This window comes from Scyliorhinus torazame, chromosome 9, assembly GCF_047496885.1.
Source record: "Scyliorhinus torazame isolate Kashiwa2021f chromosome 9, sScyTor2.1, whole genome shotgun sequence".
Lineage (NCBI taxonomy): Eukaryota > Metazoa > Chordata > Chondrichthyes > Carcharhiniformes > Scyliorhinidae > Scyliorhinus > Scyliorhinus torazame.
Window position 1 is genome coordinate 134368397 of NC_092715.1, and position 16783 is coordinate 134385179.

At 48.6% G+C, this 16783-nt stretch overlaps 1 protein-coding gene across 1 annotated transcript in view; it reads left to right on the forward strand.

The window, feature by feature from the left end:
- The window catches only part of LOC140429483 (uncharacterized), a 313043-nt gene that overhangs the window by 269656 nt on the left and 26604 nt on the right, over positions 1-16783 (forward strand). The window contains exons 14-15 of the mRNA XM_072516535.1: positions 4822-4966; positions 7843-8063. Coding sequence (XP_072372636.1) covers positions 4822-4966; positions 7843-8063 — 366 coding nt within the window. The remainder of the gene's footprint in view (positions 1-4821; positions 4967-7842; positions 8064-16783) is intronic.

The window sequence follows — 16783 nt, forward strand, 5'->3', positions numbered from 1 at the left end:
GGTGGTTCTCTCCATTCAGCAAGGGTTGCCAATGTAGGAGGGACCCACACCCAAGACAGAGGCAGATCTGCGGGGATTTACCTGGCAGTCTGTCCACATGGACTGCCACTTGTATTTAACTTAAGGCACTCAATAGACATCCAAGCAGGAAGATCATCCTTAAACCTTCCCACCCTGGACTTAATTGGGGATGACGTTGGGCAGACAGCAGAGTATCCACCCTGCACCTTTCTGCCCCATTATACATTTCTCCAGCTCCAAGTCTGTGCCCATGGGGAACATTAAATTTCATCAATTGATTTCCCCATGCTGGCTCAGGGGATTATTTCTTCCTGCCTTTCACTGCTCCAACATCAGATCAAAAACCACTGTAAAATTTGAATAGTTAATGCTATTAAATCTAATGTTACATAATAAGATGTTGGGCGTGACTTAATGGCCGGGTGTTACACATCAGCAAGAGTGTGACGAGGCCGTTAAATCGTGGGAGAGGCCAAAATCGAAAACCGTGCCAGGCGCCAATCTGTTTGCGATTTAACTGGCCTGCTCCTGCTGGCGAGATCAGGATCCCACTGTAGAGTGGCGAGAAATCAATAATCACCACTTAAGCCCAATTTCCATACAATTAACAGGAACAACCCCCTATTTAATGGCCCCCCCATGATCTAATGGCCTCCCTAGCAAGTGGTCATGCGGGTGCCGTTTAGTACTCCTTTTTAAAAACGGGAAGCTAGCAGATGGGCTGCTGCGGGGACCCGAGGAGATGAGTAACCATCTTCACTCACAAGCAAAGAGCAGGAGGACAGTGAGATTGCTGCCCCGATGCCACCAGCATCGATCGGGGTGAGCCGCCTTCAGTGGGGGTGGGGGGGGAGGGGGCAATCACAGTTAAGTAAGCACTTTACACATCCCAAGTGGTTCCCCGTGGATAGGTATGCAATGTAGCATGTGGGAGTTATTGCCGAGCATCCCAGTCAGACCGTGATGCCTGGACAGGAGGTAGCAGCTACGGTCTGGCAAACCCGGAGGGCCAGGGAGGCCCTCATCCTTGTATGCCTCACATAAGACGTGGCCTCATCGGTCATTCTCCCTCTCCCCAACCCCCCATCCCGTCCACTCTCCTCATCCCTCAGCCTTCACCCTACCCCATTCCCCACTCCCCCTTTACCCTCCCCTCCCACCACCATTTTCCACCCTCCCAGGGTCTGTGTAACATCACTCCAGGGTGATGGGACTGTGTCGGCACTGTAGTGGGTCATTGTCGATGTCAAGGGGATGATGATAACCAGCTCAGAGCTGTGCGTCGGTGCTCCTCACTCAATGCTGTAGGCTGCTGAATGCTCGCTCACACCCATCACCTGCATTTGGTGAGCCAGTGCAGGGGTGCTGGGCTGTGGGGAGGAGAGGGGAGAGGCAACCAGGACTTCCGTGTCCGGTGAGATGGCGCATGGGATTGGTGCTCGGTCCGCATTGTGTCTGGACGAAAGTGCCAGAGCGTCATATTGGTCAAGCTCATGGAATTTTAATAATTTACACATGTCTCCCCTACTGCCCCAAATCCCCAATGGTACCACCCCAATGGTGGGTCTCGGGGGAGTGGGTGGCCGCCGTCGCCACTCCTGGTTGGCACCCAGCTACCCTTCCTCCCAGTCGGTGCATAGAAGGCCCTGGGGTTCACCTCGGGATGGAGGGGCAGCTGGATTGAGCCCTGGCTGCCCTTGTGTCATCTGAGTCTGGTGATTCCTCAATGTCTATGATGCAGTGTCGATGCCATTGGCAACAGAGTGTGGGTCATATCGACCTATATCACTCTTAAGTGCGGATGTTAAGTTCCTTGCCAAAGTGCTGGCACTGCGGCTAGAGCCCTGCCTCCCAGAGGTGCACTCAGAGGATCAGACAGGTTTTGTTAAGAGTCGGCAACTGTTGGCCAATGTATGACGCATGCTAAACATTGTCCTTTCCTCCTCCTCGGTGCCCGAATTGGAGGTGATTGTTTCCCAAATGCCGAAAAGTTGTTTGAGAGAGTGGAATGGGAATATATGTTTGAGATTCTTGGGAGGTTCTGGTTTGGGCACAAGTTTAGCTCCTATATCTCTATATTACAGACCAGTACCCTCTATTTGCGAGATAATGAACCTGCTTTGGAGTTTTGACTCCTTCGCTGGTACACGTTGAACTTGGGTAAGAGCAAATGCTTCCCGGCCAACCCATGGGGAGGCGAGCCCAACTGGGTCATTATCTTTTGCCTTGCCAAGACTAGCTTTCGTGATTTGTTGGTCCGCTTGGCCGACTATTGGGCCTTGCTTCATAAATTAAATTACACTAGTCTGGTTGATCGTGTCAAGTCATATTTAGAGAGGCGGGATAACCTCCCCTATCCTTCGCAATGTCTCCCCATTTTTCTCCCCAAGTCCTTTTTTGTCAAAGTCACTAAATTAATGTCCTCCTTTATTTGGGGGGATAAGACGCCAAGGATCCGTGGGGCTTTGCTCCAAAGAGATAGGCAGTCAGGGGGCTTGGCTCTACCCAATTTATTGTTTTACTATTGGGCAGCCAATATTCAGAAGATATTGTTGTGGTTCAGTGATCCTGGTTCCATATGTGGACAAGTGGAAGCGAGTTCCTGCACTGTTTCTAGACTTGGTGCAATAGTTACTACATTGTTGCCTTACCTCCGGTAAGATTTTCCCTGAATCCAGTGGTAGTGTCCACCCTGGGAATTTGGAAACAGTTCAGGCAGCATTTTAAGCTCTGTTCCTTGTCTTTGCTAGCCCCCATCTGAAATAACCACCTTTTCCTACCAGCGGGTTGGACTCGACATTTAAGTCATGGAAGGGGAAGGGTTTGGAAAGTTTAGGAGAACTGTTTACCAGCTTTAAGGAGTTGGAGGAGAATTTCTAACTGCCTGGCTCCAATTTTTTCAGATACTTTCAGATTTGCGATTTTTCACAAAAGGCTTTTCCCTCATTTCCCTTGGAACCACCATTTTCCCTGTGAAGAGGATTTTATCTTTGGCCAAGTCTGATGGCGGGATTATTTCAGCATATATGTCCATATCCTCTCGGCGGAGTCAACTCAATTGAGTGAGGTGAAGGTGAAATGGGAGGGTGAATTGGGCCCCATTCCAATGAGGAGGTATGGAGTGAGGCCCTTCATAGGGTTAATTCCACGTCTTCATCTGCTCGGCTAATCTGATACAATTCAAGGTGGTGCGCAGCGCGCATCTGACTAAAGCGAAGATGAGTGAATTTTTTCTGGGGTGGAAGATAAGTGTGAGCATTGTTCTCGGGGCTGGCTAACCACACTCATGGTTCTGGTCTTGTCCCAAGTTGGTAAGTCTTTGGGCCTCTTTCATCAACACCATGTCGGAGATACTCAATGTAAATTTGGAGCCATGTCAGCTGGTGGCCATTTTGGGGGTGTCTGACTCGCCTGTGCTTCAGATGGCACTGAAGGCGGATGTCCTTGTCTCATTGTAAGCCCGTACATGACGAGTTCTGTTTGGGTGGAGGTCTCCTACTCCACCCAGTGCCTTGGCTTGGTTGGGAGACCTCATAGAGGGTTGGTAGAAGGGTTCTACCTCAGACGGCAGACATTCATTTCCTTTTTTAAGGAGCTAGTCACCGTCAGCTGTTAGGGGGTTTAGTTTAGCTTTTTGGGGTTAAATTCATATGTGCATTTGCTTGTTAGACTCGTTCTTTTATTGTGTACCTTTGGTTAATTGTTTTGTATGATTGTGTTAATTCTGAAAGAATTTTAACAAACATTTTTAAAAATTCATCCTTAGATGGTTGTTTTCATAATTGAGAGCAGTCAATGTAAGAAGGTTTCACTTCTCCTACCTCCCAGCAGGGGTTGTTGTAAAGCAATTAGAAGCTCTGTAAATTTTTGTTCCCTCATTTTTTGTTTACGAGACCTATTTGTAGCTGTGTTCAGATATCTCCATACAACATGGTGATAGAACCTTGAGTCTTGATCTATGTATCATAGATCATAGTATTTGCACTGCACAAGGAGGCCATTCGGCCCATAGGGTCTGCACCGGCTCTTGGAAACAACACCCTACTTAAGCCCACCCACCCTATCCTTGTAACCCGGTAACCGCACCTCACCTCACCTTTTTGCCCATGAAGGACAATTTATCATGGCTAATCCACCTAACCTGCACATCTTTGGACTGCCGGAGGAAACCGGAGCACCCGGAGAAAACTCACACAGACACGGGGAAAATGTGCAAACTCCACACAGACAGTGCCCCACGCCAGGAATCGAAGCTGGGACCCTGGAGCTGTGTAGTAACTGTGCTAACCACTGAACTACCGTACTGCCCCATCAAATGGTGAATTTGAATGATAAGCCCGAAGTATAGCTTCTACCGGCTTTATTATCAATTTCTGCAATTTATTTCACTGATGACTTGCCTAACCTCCTCTCTGGTCTTTTATCTCATCAAATCATTGCTTGACCAAGCGCAGATTCCACCAACACCACCCTTTAAAAACAGATTATTCTGAGGGGAAGAAGTTGCAGAATCAAACCCGTATTTTCCAAACAAGTGCATTTAATTCAAAAATGTAATTCTTGTTACGCTGGATTTATTTTCAGCTTGCAGGAAGCACCAATGTTTTTGCACAAAGTGAAATGATGTCATATGCCATAATTTTCACCTCACTTCTAAGCATTTCTATTCCTATCGCACCACCCATTAACTGTAGTCAGGTCTGTTATTTTGTACTTTATTTCATTTTTGAGTAGTGTAATCTTAGATTTTATGCAGCAGGAACTCATTTTTGAAAATAATTTTACTAAACCTAATTTTAGACCTGATTCCATGAAAAACAAGGCTAAAGTAATCATATGTCGGAGACTACCAATAAGAACAGGAAAGATGCTTCGAGTACCTGCACCTTCTTCGAGATTTTCTGAACAAATTGTCACATTTTCAAGCATCAGATCCTCAATGCCGGTACTCTGACTTGTTATTTTTTAAAACTCACATGTCTCAAAAGAGAACCAAATGCAGTCAAACGTATGAACACAAGTGTAAATTGCATTAATGTACTGTCTTTCACAATCTTAGGATGCGACAAAGTGCATCACACCAAATTTATGTACTTTTAAAAATGTCATCACTTTGTAATGCAGAGAAACACAGCAGCCAATTAGGATAGCAAAAGGAAAGTTGGCATTTATTGCAAGGCAAATAGAAAATAAAAGGGGGTACGTTTTACTGCAGCTTTATACAGATGTGAGACCATGGGCGGGATTCTCCATCCCGGGACTCCCGGAATGTGTTCCCCAATGGGATGGAGAATCGGGTGTTGGTGGAAAATCCCCAGGGACCTCTGTAATAGGGGACCCCCTCTAGAGAGCCCTGTAATAGGGAGACCCCCGCAAGGACCCTCTGCCGAAAGGAACCCCCTCACTAGACCCACCCCCAGACACAGAACTGCCCCCCCACCCACCCACGCACCCCCAGAAAAGGAACTCCAGTCTGGAAGCTAGAGAGCAGTCAAGACAGGGTCAGTGGGAAGCCTGTAATACGTGCCTTGCAGCTCCATGTGTCCATTCCTGGAAGGAGAGCAGCTGTGCCTACGTCTGGCTCCCAGAGATCCATTAGCTGAAGCCATTCATAGCTTTCAAGTAGTGGGCTGTGATTGACAGCTTAGAATGGAATCAGAAAATCAATACAGTGCAGAAGACCATGAGGCCCATTGAGTCTGCACCGACCTTTCGAATGAGTACTCTATCCATGCCCCCTATTCCCGTCACCCCATAGCCTAACCTGAACATCCCTGGGCACTAAGGGGCAATTTAGCGTGGCCAATCCACCTAAATCCACCTAATCTGCACATCTTTGGACTGTGGATGAAAACCGCAGCACCTGGAGGAAATCCACACCGACACGAGGAGAACATACAAACTCCACACAGACAGTGACCAAAAGCTGGAATTGAACCTGGGTCACTGGCGCTGTGAGGCAACAGTGCTAATCAATGTTCCACCCTGCCGCCCCATAAACCATCTGCAGCTTTGATCCATTCATACCCCTTCATAGTTCAGTGACCTAAGTGGTGAAACCTTAATGTTTGTAAACATTGGCCACATCAAAGAGATGTAAGTGCATTCCAAGCATTAAGTGCATTCCAATCAATCAAGCATGTGATTTCATAGCACTTATTACAGGGGTCCCGGGGCTGGCCAGGGTGGGGGTAGGGGGGAGTACCCAGGCAATCCAAGGGTGGGGGGGGGTGCTGCTGTGTGGTGGGGGGTGGGGGCAGGACCTGTTTGCAGTGGGGAGGGGGTCGGGTCCGATTTGCACTACCAAGATCCCTTAGTGCAAGCTACGTGCAGGACAATCTAATTTTGCACAGGAGACTTCAAACAGGTGCAAGTACCCTATTTCCCCTCTAGAAAGCCCAAAGCCTGCTTTCAGGATAGATGCTCCAGGCCTATACTGACACAGTGTGTGCCTTCTTCCGGTTCTTAATGATGCACACTTATGCTCGTCAGGTGCTTATTCAGTATGTGAAAGATGGGTTACCATTTATTATTGGGCAAACTCCTAAAAGTTTGATGAAATATTATCTGATTCATAATTGAATCATAATTTGTCAGAATTACTGCCTTTGGACAATGCCCAAAACTGGGATGATCCCAACATTGTTGTTTAAATCTGACCACGGCTGCTCCTTCCCTGAACACAAATAATTCATTCATTTTATTCGGTTTTTATGGTTTACAATCCTTTTCTCTCAAAAATTCCGTTTTAAGTGTTAGTACTTGATTAAATAATGGGAATCTGGTGTCTTTATTCCAATGAAGGGGGATATCTAGTGATCGTGTTCACCTCGGGTGCAAATCCTGTAATGGCTGCTAAATCTCGAGAGAGGGACAAAACAGGATTTGTGCTGGTGAGGTATTGGTTTGAGATCTTCCCCGCCAGCTGCTGGTGACGTTGTCAGATTCAGGTCCAGTGAAGGCGTATACCTGATTTCTGCGAATTTGAATCAATTTCAATATAGAATCATAGAATTTACAGTGTAGAAGGAGGCCATTCGGCCCATCAGGCCTGCACCAGCCCTTGGAAAGAGCACCCTACGCCTCCACCCTATCCCAAGAACCCCAACTAACCTTTTGGAAACTAAGGGGCAATTTGGCATGGCCAATCCACCTAACCTGCACATCTTTAGACTGTGGGAGGAAACCAGAGAACCTGGAGAAAACCCATGTAGACACAGGGAGAAAGTGCAAACTCCACACAGACTGTCACCCGAAGCCAGAATTGAAAGTGGCACGAATGACTACTGGTTTTCAAAAGCAAAAACCAGTTGTAATGACCATGCCAGGAGCTCAGAGGTGGCTGGAGGTCCTGGGGATTGATGGACAAGGGGGGCACTGCCAGGGGGCACTGCCAAGTGGGCAGTGTCAAGTGGGCAGTGCAAAATCAGCATGCTAAGGGGGCTCTGGCGAAGGGGGGAACCCTTATGTGTGGGGTCGGGCGGAGCCCCGTTGACAGCATGGGGGTGGGGGCGGAGCCCCGTTGACAGCATGGGGTGGGGGCGGAGCCCCATTGACAGCATGGGGTGGAGCCCCGTTGACAGCATGGGGGTGGGGGGAAAGGGGGATGAGCCCCAATGATAGCGTGAGGAGGGGAGGGAGAGGGAGAGCCCCATAAAACAGCACAGGGGGGAGGGGAGAGCTCCGATGACAGCACGGGGGCAGAAGGGTGAGCCCCAATGACAACATGGAGGGGGGAGGGGAGAGCCCCGATGACAGGTGTTGGCGTATGACATTAAATGGTAACATATATCCTAACATTCCTGAATGTTTTATTTCTAGAAATTAGTCGGTCTTACGAGTATCCACCGTGAAGAGTTAAAAGATCTTCCTTCTCGTGGCAATAAAATTTCAGGGTCTGTTGAGAACTACCTTCAGGGCATGTGGAAAATGCAAATCGATAGCACAGAGTCTGTGACACCGTGCAGAAAAGTATTTTTCACCACACCAAGACTCCTAGAAATGGAATTAAAAAGAATTGGAGTTGCTCAGCGAAATGTCAGGTAATACGAATAATGGGAAGTTCTACCGAGATTCTGTTGTAGCGTAGTCCATGGGGTTCACATCTTGAGACTATATTATAGGCAAGACCTTTCAAAAACACCAAGCCAGAATAATAAAGCATACAAAATTAAGAACATCAATTTAAATAAATTACACATTATTGTTCCTCACAACAGAAATCTGAATGTAGAATCCATATCTGGTTATTATTATTATTGAACAGATGGGTGTGTTGAAAAAGTTAGTAATTGTTAACTATTCACCTTTACTTCTGGCCAGCCTTTGATTAATGTAGGATGATCGGAAGTTGTATCACACTTGCAGCAGTTGAGTTTTCATTGGCTACTAACCATCATAGCGATTCTTCAAGGTCTTTTTCAACACCTGTAATCATCTCATTGGAAGCTTCTTAGTTATAGATAAATTCAGCCATGCATTGATGTTGTCAGTGTCTACTTCAGCTCCAAGTACAGACCAGGCATTGTTTAAATTGTGAGCGTTGATTCTATCATAATCTGCAACTCGCTTCCATGTATTTCTTGAATTTTGATAGTGCAGATTATCTTTTTTTTAATTCATTCAAGGGAAGTGGGCTTCGCTAGTTAGACCAGGTACACCCACAATGCTGTTACGGAGGGTGTCTCCAATTTTGACCCAGCGACAATGATATATTCCAAAGTCAGGGCGGTGAGTGGCTTGGAGGGAACCTCCCTTTGGTGGTGTTCACATGTATCTGCTTGTCCTTCTAGATGGCAGTGGTTATGGGTTTGGAAAGTGCTGTCTAAGGGGCTTTGGTGAGTTCCTGCTATGCATCTTGTAAATGGTATACACAGTTGCTGCTACTGTGCATCGTTTTGTGGAAGGGATGGCAATCAAACAAGCTGCTTTCTCCCAGATGGTGTCAAGATTCTTGAGTGTTGTTGGAGCTGCACTTATCGACACTTGTGTCTTGTAGATTGTGAACAGGTTTTGGGGAGTCAGGAGGTGAGATACTCACCACAGGATTCCTAGCCTCTGACCTGCTCTTGTAGCCACAGTACTGTCCAGTTGAGTTTCTGATCAATGATAACTCCCCAGGTTAATGATAGTGTGGGATTCAGTGATGTCAAGGGGGATGGTTAGATTCTCACTTGTTATAGATGGTCATTGCCTGGTACTTCTGTGGCGTGAATGTGACTTGACACTTGTCAGCCCAAGCATGGATCTTCTCCAGGTCTTGTTGCATTTGGACATGGATTGCTTCAGTATCTGAAGAGTTGTGAATGGTCTGAACATTGTGCAGTCATCAGTGAACATTCCCACCTTTGACCTTATGATAGAAGGAAGGTCATTGATGAAGCAGCTGAATATGGTTTGGTCTAGGTCACTACCCTGAGGAACTCCTGCAGTGATGCCATAGAGCTGAGATGACTCTTATCACACCTTTCAAGCCAGCTCTTTTGTCCATGTTTGAACCAAGACTGTAATGAGGTCAGGAGCTGAGTGGCCCTGACAGAACCCAAACTGAGTGTCAGTGGCAAGATTATTGCTAAGCAAGTGCTGTTTGATTGCATTGTTGATGACTCCTTCCGCCACTTTGCTGATGATCAAGGATGACTGGTGAGACGGTAATAAAAAGTAATCACTTATTGTCACAAGTAGGCTTCAATGAAGTTACTGTGAAAAGCCCCTAGTCACCACATTCCGGCGCCTGTTCAGGGAGGCCGGCACGGGAATTGAACCCAAGCTGCTGGCCTTGTTCTGCATTACAAGCCAGTTGTTTAGCCCACTGTGATAACCAGCCCCTTTTAATTAGCCAGGTTGGATTTGTCCTGCTTTTTGTGTACAGCACATACCTGGGCAATTTTCCACATAGCTAGGTAGATGCCAGTATTGTAGCCTTCCAGAAACAGCTTGGCTTGGGGTATGGCAATCTATGGAGCACAGGTCTTCAGTACTATTTCCGGAATATTGTCAGGCCCATTGCCTTTGCAGTATCCAGTGCCTTCAGCCGTTTCTTGATAGCGAATTGGATGAAGACTGGAATCTGTGATGCTGGGGCTTCCGGAGAAGGCCAAGATGGATCATCCAATCGTCACTTCTGGCTAAAGATTGTAGCAAATGCCCCAGACTTATCTTTTGCACTGATGTGCTGGGCACCCCCCATCGTTGAATGTGGGGATATTTGTGTTTCAACTCACTATCTTGCTTTTAACATATTCACTGGGGTAGGTGTGTAGAGCAGGTCTCAAGCAACAAGATGGATTTCTTTGGGAGTTTGTTTTGTCTGAGATGTTTTCTGACGCTTGTTAAAAACCTATGGTGGAACCAGTCTTCGAAAACTGAAGTTGGTCAAGCGTTGGCACTCAGTGAGTTTTGGTAGTGATTTTAGGTTTAGATGATGGGTGCAGTATGGTTTGGTGAAATTTCTGATGATAATTTGTTCTGTAGTGCAAAACTTTGTCCTTTGTGTAAAACCTTCTGTATATCAGCGGGATATGACGTTTGTGGCTATTTCATCCAAAGACTGTTGTTATAGGAACTTGCAAAATGCTATGTTGAATCTTGAAACTTGCTAACCAAGTGCCAGCTCTGTATCCCCTTCCCTCGGCACCTGCCCTTGCAATCACGTAAGGTGTAACATCTGCTCCTTTATCTCCTCCATCCTCACCATCCAAAACTCAAAATTCTCCTTTCAGACGAAGCAGCAATTCACTTGTTCATTATATTTCCTGCTCAAAATGTGGGTTCCTCTACACTGGGGACAAGCATGGTAGTGGCCTTCTTTTTGCTTGCCATTTTAACTCACTATCTTGCTCTCATGCCCACATTTCCATCCTTGCCCTGCTGCAATGTTCCAGCCAAGCCCAACACAAACTGGAGGAAATGCACCTCATCTTCCAATTAGACTTTATGCCTCTGGACTTACCATCGAGTTCAACAACTTCAGACCATGAACTATCTCCTCCTTTTCAATCTTCTTTTTAAAAAAATTTCCCCGCAAACCCCTCTGCCCACAGGGCCATATGTGGCTTGTTCTTATGGTTTGCTTTATGGTATTAACCCTTGTCCTGTGAGTAACACATTCTGCAATCTTACCTTTATGCCACTATCAACACCTTGGTCTTTAAAGCTTCTGTTGTACCCTCAATAACAACACTTAGAGAGTAAACAGTAAAGAAGGCTTTAAAAAGCTAAGAACTAACCTGGTGCCAAGACAGGTGCTAACTGGGTGCCGCCCACAAGGCGGCTCCTTATATACGACTCCCAGGTGGGCGGAGCCAGAGGCGGAGTCCCCCAAGGTTCCAAGCCTGGTCTTAAAGTGTTGGGTGGGATTACTGGGTTTTGGGGATAGGGTGGAGGTGTTGACCTTGGGTAGGGTGCTCTTTCCAAGAGCCGGTGCAGACTCGATGGGCCGAATGGCCTCCTTCCGCACTGTAAATTCTATGATAATCTATGATAATCACCTTACATGATGATAAGGGTAGAATACAGTAACCGTTCGTCACATTCACCCCCTGTTTTAAAAAAAGTCCGGCGGTGGTGAAGTGCCATCATAAGTCCATTCATCTCAGCGGCCTGATCGTCCTTATCGACCTCCTCAGCTTGGGTGGTGGTGCGGCGGTCCCAGGCATCTTAGTTGAGGGTACGTCCAGGAGCACAGTGGTCGGAGCCTTGGTCCGGGTCGGGTTTGGGGATCGGGGCGCAGGGGGAATAGTTGGGGCTGGGGGTAGTGGTGCCGATGCCGGCGGGGTGTGTAGAGGGGGGGCGCTAGGGGGCGCGCGTGGTAGGTGCCCACCAACGGGGAGTGGGGCCGGGAGAGGGGTATAGTAGTGGGTGCCGGATCCTGCAGGGCAGCGGCGGGGGAAGGGGCGTCTGTAGGTGGGGAACCAGCGGGTGCCAGATACCGGAGGGAAACCGTATCTTGCCTGCCGTCGGGGTACTCGGCGTAGGCGTAACTGGCGTTTGCGTGTAGTAATCGGACCTTCTCGACCAGGGGGTCCGTTTTATGGCTCCTCGCGTGCCTCCGGAGAAGAACAGGTCCCGGAGCCTTCAGCCAAGGTGGAAGCGAGACCCCGGAGGTAGACTTCCTGGGGAAGACAAACAAGAGGAGCGACCTAATGGAGTGTAGGGCGTCGGGTAGGACCTCCTGCCAGCGGGTGGTTGGGAGACTTCTCGACCGTAGGAGCCTTGTCTGGCCCGTAGAAGTGCGGTTTGCACTCCGCACAGATCTGGCAGGCCCTGGTCATGGCCTTGACCCCCTTGGTTGAGTAAGGTAGATTGCAGGACTTGATAAAGTGGACGAGCCGGGTAACCCACGGGTGACAGAGGTCATTGTGGATGGCTTGCAGGCGGTCCTCCTGCGCGTTGGTGCACGTGCCGCAGGACAGGGCATCTGGGGGCTCGTTGAGCTCCCTTGGACGATACTTGATATCATACGTGTAGGTGGAGAGTTTGATCCTCCACCTCAACCTTTTATCGTTTTTTATTTTGCCCCGTTGTGCGTTATCAAACATAAAGGCGACCGACTGTTGGTCGGTGACGAGGGTGAACCTCCTACAGGTTAGGTAGTGCCTCCAGTGACGTACAGCCTCCACAATGGCTTGTGCCTCCTTCTCGACTGCAGAGTGCCGAATCTTGGAGACGGTGAGGGTTCGGGAGAAGAACTCTACTGGTCTGCCTGCCTGGTTGAGGGTAGCAGCCAGGGCGATGTCTGACACATCGCTCTCTACCTGGAAGGGGATAGTTTCATCCACTGCGCGCATAGTGGCCTTGGTGATACCGGCCTTGATGCGGTTGAAGGCAAATCGAGCCTCAGCCGACGGGGGAAATATCGTGGTCTTTTGGAGTGGGCGGGCTTTGTCCGCATATTTGGGGACCCACTGGGCGTAATAGGAGAAGAGCCCCAAGCACCGATTGAGGGCCTTGAGGCTGCGGGGAAGGGGGAGTTCCTTTAGGGGGCGCATGCGGCCGGGGTTGGGACCTAGGACCCCGTTTTCCACGACATAGCCGAGGATGGCTAGCCGGGTTGTGTGGAAAATGCATTTTTCCTCATTATAGGTCAGGTTTAGGGCTCGGGCGGTCTGGAGGAACTTTTCGAGGTTCGCGCCATGGTCCTGCTGGTCATGGCTACCGATGGTGACATTGTCCAAGTACGGGTATGTAGCCCGCAAACCGTACTGGTCCACTATTTGGTCCATCGCCCTTTGGAAGACGGAGACCCCATTTGTGACGCTGAAGGGGACCCTGAGGAACATAGAACATAGAAAATACAGCACAGAACAGGCCCTTCGGCCCACGATGTTGTGCCGAACCTTTGTCATAGATTAATCATATATTATCATTGAATTTACAGTGCAGAAGGAGGCCATTCGGCCCTTTGAGTCTGCACCGGCTCTTGGAAAGAGCACCCTACCCAAACTCAACACCTCCACCCAACACCAAGGGCAATTTTGGACATCAAGGGCAATTTATCATTGGCCAATTCACCTAACCTGCACATCTTTGGACTGTGGGAGGAAACCGGAGCACCCGGAGGAAACCCACGCAGACACGGGGAGGACGTGCAGACTCCGCACAGACAGTGACCCAAGCCGGAATCGAACCTGGGACCCTGGAGCTGTGAAGCAATTGTGCTATCCACAATGCTACCGTGCTGCCCTTAAGAACAAATAAATCTACACTATATCATTTTACCGTAATCCATGTACCTATCCAATAGCTGCTTGAAGGTCCCTAATGTTTCCGACTCAACTACTTCCACAGGCAGTGCATTCCATGCCCCCACTACTCTCTGGGTAAAGAACCTACCTCTGATAGCCCTCCTATATCTTCCACCTTTCACCTTAAATTTATGTCCCCTTGTAATGGTTTGTTCCACCCGGGGAAAAAGTCTCTGACTCTCTACTCTATCTATTCCCCTGATCACCTTATAAACCTCTATCAAGTCGCCCCTCATCCTTCTCCGTTCTAATGAGAAAAGGCCTAGCACCCTCAACCTTTCCTCGTAAGACCTACTCTCCATTCCAGGCAACATCCTGGTAAATCTTCTTTGCACCTTTTCCAAAGCTTCCACATCCTTCCTAAAATGAGGCGACCAGAACTGTACACAGTACTCCAAATGTGGCCTTACCAAAGTTTTGTACAGCTGCATCATCACCTCACGGCTCTTAAATTCAATCCCTCTGTTAATGAACGCAAGCACACCATAGGCCTTCTTCACAGCTCTATCCACTTGAGTGGCAACTTACAAAGGTGTATGAACATAGACCCCAAGATCTCTCTGCTCCTCCACATTGCCAAGAACTCTACTGTTAACCCTGTATTCCGCATTCATATTTGTCCTTCCAAAATGGACAACCTCACACTTTTCAGGGTTAAACTCCATCTGCCACTTCTCAGCCCAGCTCTGCATCCTATCTATGTCTCTTTGCAGCCGACAACAGCCCTCCTTACTATCCACAACTCCACCAATCTTCGTATCGTCTGCAAATTTACTGACCCACCCTTCAACTCCCTCATCCAAGTCATTAATGAAAATCACAAACAGCAGAACTGATCCCTGCGGTACGCCACTGGTAACTGGGATCCAGGCTGAATATTTGCCATCCACCACCACTCTCTGACTTCTATCGGTTAGCCAGTTCGTTATCCAACTGGCCAAATTTCCCACTATCCCATGCCTCCTTACTTTCTGCATAAGCCTACCATGGGGAACCTTATCAAATGCCTTACTAAAATCCATGTACACTACATCCACTGCTTTACCTTCATCCACATGCTTGGTCACCTACTCAAAGAATTCAATAAGACTTGTAAGGCAAGACTTACCCATCACAAATCCGTGCTGACTATCCCTAATCAAGCAGTGTCTTTCCAGATGCTCAGAAATCCTATCCTTCAGTACCCTTTCCATTACTTTGCCTACCACCGAAGTAAGACTAACTGGCCTGTAATTCCCAGGGTTATCCCTAGTCCCTTTTTTGAACAGGGGCACGACATTCGCCACTCTCCAATCCCCTGGTACCACCCCTGTTGACAGTGAGGACGAAAAGATCATTGCCAACGGCTCTGCAATTTCATCTCATGCTTCCCATAAAATACTTGGATATATCCCGTCAGGCCCGGGGAACTTGTCTATCCTCAAGTTTTTCAAAATGCCCAACACATCTTCCTTCCTAACAAGTATTTCCTCAAGCTTACCAATCTGTTTCACACTGTCCTCTCCAACAATATCGCCCCTCTCACTTGTAAATACAGAAGAAAAGTACTCGTTCAAGACCTCTCCTATCTCTTCAGACTCAATACACAATCTCCCGCTACTGTCCTTGATCGGACCTACCCTCGCTCTAGTCATTCTCATATTTCTCACATATGTGTAAAAGGCCTTGGGGTTTTCCTTGATCCTACCCGCCAAAGATTGTTCATGCCCTCTCTTAGCTCTCCTAATCCCTTTCTTCAGTTCCCTCCTGGCTATCTTGTATCCCTCCAATGCCCTGTCTGAACCTTGTTTCCTCAGCCTTACATAATTCTCCTTTTTCCTCTTAACAAGACATTCAACCTCTCTTGTCAACCATGGTTCCCTCACTCGACCATCTCTTCCCTGCCTGACAGGGACATACATATCAAGGACACGTAGCACCTGTTCCTTGAACAAGGAAGTGGAAGAGCCGTCCGGCTGCTTCGAAGGCAGTATAGGGGCGGTCTTTCGGACGGATGGGGAGCTGGTGGTAGGTGGATTTGAGATCGACCGTGGAAAATACTCGGTATTGGGCGATCCGATTTACCATTTCTGCTATGCGAGGAAGGAGGTACACATCAAGCTGTGTGAAGCGGTTTATAGTCTGGCTATAATCCACGACCATCCGTTTCTTTTCCCCGGACCGGACTACCACCACTTGTGCTCTCCAGGGGCTGTTGCTAGCCTCGATGACCCCCTCTCCCAGTAAACGTTGGACCTCTGACTTGATAAAAGTCATGTCTTGGGCACTGTAGAGCCGGCTCCTGGTGGCGACGGGCTTACAGTCGGGAGTGAGGTTCGCGAATAGACAGGGGCGTGCAACTTTCAGTGTCGCAAGGCTGCATACTGTGAGAGGGGCAAGGGTCCGCCGAACTTCAGTGTCAGGCTTCGGTGGCTGCACTGGAAATCCAGTCCGAGCAGCAGGGGGGCGCAGAGGTGGGGGAGGATCTAAAGTTTGAAACGGGTATATTCGGCGCCCTGGATCGAGAGATCCGCGATACAATACCCCTTGATTTGGACCGAGTGGGATCCGGATGTGAGGGCTATGGTTTGGGACGCAGGATGGGTGCGCAAGAAGCAGCGCCTTACCGTTTCAGGATGAATAAAGCTCTCCGTGCTCCCGGAGTCAAAGAAGCATGAAATGTAGCGCCCGTTGACTTGGACCTTCATCATCGAGTTCTGCAGAGGTTTTTGCCGAGTTTGGTCGAGGGTGATCACTCCCAATCGCGGGTAGTCCGAGTCCTCAGCCGAGTCAGACTCGTAAAATGGCCGCCGCCGTCGGTCGCACGTGTCGGGTCGAGAAGATGACCGCCGCCAAGATGGGCGCTCCCATGATTCGCACGAGGCGGATGACGCATCAGAAGGGGGCGTGTTGGGTCGATGTGCAGCCGTATTGCGAAGCCTGCGGGCCTGTGAGCCTGATTTTCTGGCCGGCTGTTCTTTGTGTTTCTGGCCCCTGGGCCTGGCCAGGTAGACCCTCGCAAAATGCCCCTTCTTCCC